Genomic DNA, 8,482 nt, shown 5'->3' with positions numbered 1-8,482 from the left:
AGAAGACTGACGTCACTGGCTAAGCACCACCCACCGGAAGGAGAGAATGAATCTACAGCGTGAGCGGAAGAAGCAAGCAAGCCGGAAAGAGCCGAAGGAGACAACTGCTCCCGCCTCCGCCGCTCCGGAAACTTCCGAGAAAACCCGGAAGAAGCATGGAAGATCCGAACAGCGGGAAATCTTCACCTGCTGTCTGGAACAGAGGGACAGGCAGGTAAAATCGGGACTGTCCCGCCTAATGCTGGACACTTGGGAGGTATGAGTCACTGGGCAAATGTGCACCTAGATAATAACACATAGCAACCAATCAGATGTTTGCTTTCACTGATTAATGTGCAACTGGCTTAAAAAAACAACAACTCATCACTGGTTGGTTGCTATGGGTTACTGCCCAGGTGCAAATTTGCCCAGTTTTTATAAATGATTCTCACTGTCTTTTATTACATTGAAGCCTGTAGCAGCCATTGCTGGAGGGGTTTCAAAATAACAATTCTTCACAGACATAACAAGGTCGAAACAGGACAATTCCCAAAAGTTAAAGTAAAGTTGCATTCTTCTTTCTGGGTTTTAGGGCAGAGACACACACTCAGATTCAGGGAGATTAGTCACCCGGCGACAAATCTCCTCTTCTTGGGGTGACTAATCTTCCCAAACTGACTTCCCGCCGGCTAGAATGTAAATTGCCGGCAGGATGGCACTCCGAGTGCTTCTTTTTCCCAAAGTTGCCTCATGAGGAAATGTCAGGCGACTTCGGAAAATGAAGCGGTTCAAGTGCCATCCCGCCGGCGATTTACATTGTAGCCGGCGGGAAGTCCGTTCGGGGAGATTAGTTGCCCTGAAGAAGAGAGTTGTCCCCGGGCAAATAATCTACTCGAATCTGAGCATGTGTCTCTGCCCTTAAGAGCAGTGTCAAAACAAATTGTCAGCCCCCTGAGAAGCCTCTGTGTAAACAACTACTGCCGTATCCCCTGCTGCAGACGTTGTCAGGCTCTGAGCTAAGGCTCCCTATACAAAGGCTTCTCAGTGGACTAGTAATTTGATTTGCTTTTAAAACCCATAAAACAAAATGACTTTACTAATACAGTCTTCAGAAGCAGCTGTGAAGTCATGGGACAGCTGCAATTGTGCTATAGGATGAAATATTTACATAGTAGATAACAGAACATTGGTCAAATCCCGAACCATAGAATGCAACTTTCAGCATATAAAACAATGTTTGTTGCCAGTAAATTATTTGTTTGGGTTGGATAAAAGGATACATACTATAAATGTATAAAAAAAAAAAAAAATACCAATTTTGTTTTATTTCTAGTCTTTTCCATGGTTTCCCCTGACCCAGCAATAGTTTAGAGTTCAATATGCTTATGCTCAGCTGGTATAAACGGCGCTATCTAGTAAGCAAAGATTTGGTGTGGCTGCCTGGCACTACTGATTAAAACCTCTTGCTTGCTTGTCTGTTCAGGAAATAGTGCAAGTCCTATTAAACTTATAGGGCTACATGACAGGCAGAAGTCATTGATATTTTTACTTTCAGACATGAGGCAGTTTAGAGCTTTTTGTCCTTCAGTGTACTTCCTCTAGCAGTGCTGATTTGTAATTCGGATTGCCACCTTTTCTGGAAAAAAATACCGTCTTTCCTTTATATATTTATCTTTTTTCCCTATTAATTACATTAGGATCAACCATAATTTTTACCGACCAGGTCGGTAAAATACCGGCCAGGTGGCAACCCTATTTGTAATGGATATTTTGGTCCACTTCAGAAAAACAGAGCACTGCACATGTTTTCCCAGCAGCAATTCACATTTTCCATGGTGGGAAAGCATTTGCAAGAGATTATTCTACTGCCATAGCAAAGATTTAATGTGGACGATTAATTGCCTAGTGTATCTTTGCCTTAAATAAAGAAAAATAAACTCTTACAAAAATATATATCATGTATGCTTTTTTGTTCCTGCATATTAGGTAAATTAATCGTTAGTTTGTTACATTGTATATTATTACTATTCATATAGCAATTCATTTTTCCTACAGAAGCTCTAGCTGGAATTTTTTGCAGTTGGCACAGTATGGAAGAACAACAAACCACTCGCAGTTTTCTTCTCCTAATGTTTTTTTCCATCTGGAGCAAGATGACATATCAGCTGACGATACCTCTTCATCAGCAGAGGACGATTTCGATTCTGCAGTCTTGTTTGGAATGCTGAGGGGAAATGTTGTTGGCTTGCGCTATTACAGTGGAGTAGTAAGTGTTCTATTATGTCATTTATGTAAAAGTGTGTGTGTGTGTGTATATATATATATATATATATATATATATATATATATATATATATATATATATATTGTTGATGACACATGGTGCTCTGTGTTGCAATGGCAATCATCGACTACAAAGTGGCCCATATACCTATTAATTACAGAAAGCTGGAATTTTTCTGCGTAAAACATTTGAATTGCACGAAAATTTACAAAGGCATGTGTACGCAATTATGCAATTGGAAAGTTTTATCCACAGCAATTACCATTGGCCATAATAAAGAGTAATTTTCAGGCACTTTTATTGTGGGGGAGCACAATTTATCACTGATGACAGTGCCTTTAAATGTATTAAAGCAAAATATACTGCCCTTTTTGACATGATGTAATTCATTTTGGACGAAGGAAAAGATACTCTTAATACTAATTTATCGCTTCAGTCGATAGAGAGGTCTGATTCAATCAGTGCAATTTATAAATAAAGAAAAAAGAAAAGAAAAAAACCCTCTTCTGACTAATAATTCGATGGTTCACTTCTAAAAATCGATTTCAAAATTCATCCACTTGCTAGATACTTTTAATTAATTGACGATACATGCTCTTTAAAAATATAAATAGTGACTAGCTCAATTAATTAAAATTAATGAGTTACCAGATTATAATTGTTAAGTTAAGGCACTACTTCCGTGCTAATTCATTAACTTGTTATGAAGGACAGACTAAATCAAAACATTTCTGCCATTATTTCATTCCTTTACAATTAATCCACTACTTAAAGTGCATAGGTGTTAAAAAATAATAAATTAATTTAAATACTTAAAGTGCAAGTGCATTAGTCCAACCAGGGACTTAATAAACTGTGAAAAATAATTGTTTTCATTGATTTTGGCTTATGTAGAAAACAGTATCTAAACTACCATAAATAAATATGTGGATGCAGTACATCTTTTGTGTAGGCCCATGTTTTCCCCATCCTCAGAGATACATAATTGATTATAATTATATATATTTTTTTTCTGCTGCTGTTGTGTGTTTAAGCTGTTGGAGAAGCTCCTGAATCCTCCTTTGACAGCTGACTATGGGGAAGAATTTTGGGTCGGCAGATAGTTGTAAAACCTGATTGTAAATTAAGAAATTGATTGAAATTGAACCTAAGTTATGAATAATAGTACATCTATATTCCCCGACCCCTCCAAATGTACAGCTGGTTCATCTGCTTACAATGTGCATTAGAGCATTTCTAGGCTTGTACTAGCTAAGTTAGGCTGTTCCAATGAAGTCAGTGAGGTGGTAGACATGGTTTCAGGCACTTCTTACACCCAAAAGTTGGAAAACAATGTCTTAGGGCATAATACTGATTTGCATTTTTGACTGCACCCCCCCCCCCCCCCCGGATTGGTTATACTAACACATTATCATTTTAGGTTAATAATAATGAAATGGTTGCTCTTCAAAGGGAGCCCAACAATCAATACGACAGAAATGCAGTTAAAATTAATAATGTAAATGGAGAGCAAGTTGGCCACATCAAGAAAGAACTGGCTGCGGCTTTGGCTCATATTATGGACCAGAAAATGGCAAAAATTGAAGGGTAAGTGTCTAAATCGGAAAAGTGACAAAATGCTATGGAACCTATTGAATTTGTGAATTGAATCCGAACCTTAATTTGTATATTGAAATTTGAAAACAATCCAGAGTTTAAAGTCACATTTAAAGTCACACTTTAAAGGGCTTAACTGTTATATCATGGTCTATTCTTAGCAACTTTTCAATTGGCTTTAATTTTTTATAGTATCTGAATTATCTTCCTTCCTCTTCTGCCTCTTTCCAGAGCTCAAATAGGGGTCACAGACCCTGGCAACCAAAGAACTGTTGTTATTGCTAATTTTTAATTCTAATCTTTCTATTTAGGCCACCTATGATTTATATTCCAGTCTGTCATTCAAGTCACTGCCCGGTTGCTAAAGTAAACTTGACCCTACCAACCAGATAGCTGCTGAAATTTCAGACTGAAGAAGCTCTGGAAAACTCGGAAATCCAAATCAAATTCTGAATTCAGTTCAACCCTATTTTCCATTATCATATTGTTTTTAGAGTCTGCAATATTAAACACTCTTATGTCTTGGTAAAATGAATATACAGCTTTCTGTTTATATTGGGTTTAAGGCACCTGAAAAGCATCAGGGAAACTTCAGGTGCTTTGGCAATGTACTGAAAACATACAGTATGCTGGATATGTGCCATGGGCTTAAAACAGTTTTCAATAGAATGTTTAATTTTTTTTCCTTGGTTGTTTTAGGGTGGTACCCTACGGTGCTCAAAATGTCTTTACCATGCCAGTAAATTTGAGCTTTTGGGGAAGAGCAGAAAATAAACAGGCTGTTTTAGATCATCTGATAAAACATGGCTTCAGACTGGGCCCCATTCCAAACAGTGAGTATTGGTAAATGCTGAGGAAGTAACTGGTCAAGATTTTTATTGGTATGTTAAATCAACTGATGCCCCCATTTCACATTTCTGACTGTAAATACAGGAATAATAAAAGACTACATTACTGCTCTTCTACATGGTATTCATTTCTAGGGGGCAAAAGTCCACCATGAAGTACTTTTTATTTCATCAGTTATGCAAAACGAATACTAATTTTTACTCAGACCTATCATGGGGTTATCTTTAACTCTTCCATGTTGTTTTCCGATTTATATTAACATAACAGTCATGACCTGTTGACTTTCTTCTATGTAATATTGACAAAAGTAATCCCTCAATTTCACAATGCAATACATGTATTTTTTTCATCTTCAGAGCTAAACTTAAAGACAATCTCTTGATCACTGTAAGCCCCATACAGCTTACAATCTGTTGTTTCCCCATAGCCGTTTTATATAAACGGCAATATAAGTTTTTTTCATTTAATTGCTTCTGACTCCATGGGAAAATCTAGGATTGAATTAGGAGCTTTTCACATCAATTTCAAACTGGCTCTTAGAATTTAATATGGAGTATAATTGTATTTTTGTACTTATATTCTGTTATTGCATTGATACCTGTCTGTTCTATTATTGTATTATTTCAAAGTGAAGTGCAGACTACATAACAGCACTATATTAAAAAAAACTGTAAATATATACCAGTTTGCATACTGACTAATATTAATTAAAAAATTGTTAGTATTTACAAATAGAGTGTCTTAGTATTTGGCATATCCACTATTTGTCTTAAAAAAACGCCTGCAGGCTGTTTGGAGTTGATTCTGCAAGTTTTTCTCAAAATTTGAGAATCCATATTATCGCGTGAGCAATAGTTTGGTTGTGTATGTTATTAAACAAATGTGTTAATAATTATGATAATAACCTCAAACATATTTATATGTGTTGATTGTGTTCATGTTTATTACATATCAATGACTAAGTGACACCTGGAGGTACTTTAACACTCCCAAATCCACCAGGCTCTTACTGAAAGCAGCTTACTGTCAGCAGAACAGTTGATTAACCCTGTAAATTCTGAGTGCTTGCAGTAATCCAATTATCTTTGCAGGCTTTCTGGGACTGCAAAGATAATTTTCTTGCCTACCCACAATATCCATATTCAAAAATAGCTATAATGGAGGCACCCATATGTAATAACACGTACAAAACGAATACACACAATGAATAGCAATACACATGCTCACTACACACACGTTGAAAGTTGGATGCTGCTTAGACAAAAAGGGCAACACTGGGCAGATTAGATATTTTTTCCAACAGCAAAAACATTATGACATAAGACAAACACCAGAGGTAGTAATGGGAGCGAGAGACTTCTAAACAACTTTTAAATAGCATACATTTGTAAGAGGCAACAAAAGCTTTCTGGGATTTTTGTATTTAATTGTATGGGAGTGACAGGGGTGCTTTGGTACTTTACTTAAAAAATTCAGCATGCAACAATGTCCAAAAACACCATATGCTTTTGATATAAAGTACCCCCTATTGTAAAATATAAGGAGGTTTTAAATTACCGAGGAGTTCCATATAAAAACACAAAGCCAATTCCAAAATAGTGGATTCGGTGCATCCCTAAATGGAACTCCGAGGTGATTGACTAGACATTATATACCCTCTGATCATGGGAAGGGAGGTGATAGGGAGTACAAGGCAGTGATGAGCAGAATGTTTCAGTGTCCAATTAAATCATATGGGGATTATAGCTGTAGATTAGCTCAGGGACGATTCTCCTAGGCACAAGAATACATAAACAATACAGTACACTGATAAGAACCTACTCGGCAGATGTTACACATAACCTTGAAACAGTTTCTAGAAGGGCCTCATGGGCACTTAGAAACTGCTCACTCCACTAAGGGGGGCAGGAATCTGTGGGTAAAGTGTGGCCTGCACAACTTTTCCTCCACAATTCCCCCGTCGTGTGTGTGTGTGTGTGTGTGTGTGTGTGTGTGTGTATATATATATATATATATATATATATATATATATATATATATATATATATATATATATATATATATATATATATATATATATATATATATATACATTTTAGTTTGGATCAAGTACAAGCTACTGTTTTATTATTACAAAGAAAAAGGAAATCATTTTTAAAAATTTGGATTATTTTGATAAAATGGAGTCTAAGTATTTCAGAGCTTTCTGGATAACTGGTTTCCAGATAACAGATCCCATACCTGTATTATACCCACACACCCATGCTCATTTGGCAAAACCCCACTTAAAACAGTTCTGCCTGATGAAGATTTATAGAGTCTTGCATCATTAACGTTATTGTCGTTATGAACAAAAAGTGGTTGAATCTCAATACTTGCCCCTTCCTCCACTTTATCTGCTCACAAACCTCAAATGTGCCTTCACTTCTGTTGCCTGGAGCAAAAGGCAGAAACAGGATCAACAAGCATTTGACATTCCCTCCCCTGGATCTGGCTACTTCATTTGGACAACCTGCCAACTGGAGTAGGGGGCAGTTTTCAAACTGTCATTGTTGCCACAGTGCAAATAAATAGGCACACAAACCAATGATTTTATCACTATAATCAAGAATAACTCACTGTAGTGTGTGTCATAAGTTTGAAGACCGTGAAAGTGTTCCAAATGTAGGATTAATTTTTCTTTATTTTTTTTTTAAATTTATTTCAAGGCTCACAGCTTGGTTATGGATCATCAAAATCTAAGTCAGAGAGAGCTGGCCCCAGCTTCAGGGCTCCGACTCTTCCAGCTATGCAAATGACTACTGAACAAGTTAGTATTCTAACTTAGTTGAGTTAAACAAGTGTCCTGTTGTATAAATAGAAATAATGGAGATATGCCTGGCACATGTCATTTTTTTTTTTTTACATTCTATAACTTTGGTGTTGGTGACATTGTTTCTACATTGCTGGTAAGTAAGGGGATAGTTGGACTTTTTTTTACCAAAGCTTTGCAAGTTTACACTTGGATATTAACCTATAGAAACCAATCTGTGATTAGATTGTATCTTATAAAGAATGATATTTAGATGTCTGTGACCGTGGAAGCATAACAATGCAAAAATAGTGCTTTTTTTTTTACTTTGAGGGGTTTTCCAGTATCTGTATACTAATTTCCTGGCTCAAGAAAATAGGTGCATATGTGTGGCTGATGGGATTGAAAATGTTTCCGGCAAACTGTATTCATTAACACTATTTTGTCCTAGCTAAAAACTGAATTTGACAAATTGTTTGAAGATTTAAAAGAAGATGACAAAACACAAGAGCTAGAACCTGCAGAGGTAAACTTCATCTTGTTTTTAATTATAATAAATTACTGAATGGTGGTAGAGAAGTTGATTATTTTTATTCTTTATTTATTAAAAATGTCCCAAGCCTCCACACAAAAATCATAGGTCATGTTATGGTTCTCTTTTGTTCCTCCATAGACCATTTATACATACATACAGTATTCATACATGAAGTATACATATATACAGAATGCCTACAGTTACAAAGATCAAGACAACCCCTCCAAATGAAAACCCAGCATCCATACACACACCCCTCTCTACTTTTAATTAAATTCTATATACCCATACCTATACTAACTATAGAGCTTAGTATCACAATAGCCTTTGATATTATGTCTGTCCAAGAAATCATCCAAGCCATTCTTAAAGGCATTAACTGAATCAGCATCACAACATCACCCGGCAGTGCATTCCACAACCTCACTGTCCTGACTGTGAAGAACCC

At 36.4% G+C, this 8,482-nt stretch overlaps 1 protein-coding gene across 4 annotated transcripts in view; it reads left to right on the top strand.

Moving 5' to 3' along the window:
* The first annotated feature begins 7 nt into the window (after positions 1-7).
* hltf.L (helicase-like transcription factor L homeolog) overlaps positions 8-8,482 on the top strand; it is a 30,222-nt gene continuing 21,747 nt past the window's right edge. For 2 of the 4 annotated variants that reach the window (XM_018262146.2, XM_018262149.2), the window contains exons 1-6: positions 8-214; positions 2,035-2,245; positions 3,684-3,850; positions 4,559-4,692; positions 7,417-7,517; positions 7,951-8,025. In XM_018262146.2, the coding sequence (XP_018117635.1) occupies positions 156-214; positions 2,035-2,245; positions 3,684-3,850; positions 4,559-4,692; positions 7,417-7,517; positions 7,951-8,025 (747 nt within the window). In that variant the 5' untranslated portion in view covers positions 8-155. 4 annotated transcript variants of the gene reach the window in all.

The sequence above is a fragment of the Xenopus laevis genome, chromosome 5L (genome assembly GCF_017654675.1).
Source record: "Xenopus laevis strain J_2021 chromosome 5L, Xenopus_laevis_v10.1, whole genome shotgun sequence".
NCBI lineage: Eukaryota > Metazoa > Chordata > Amphibia > Anura > Pipidae > Xenopus > Xenopus laevis.
Note: the sequence above shows the minus strand (reverse complement) of the source record. Positions and strands in the feature narration are given on the sequence as shown.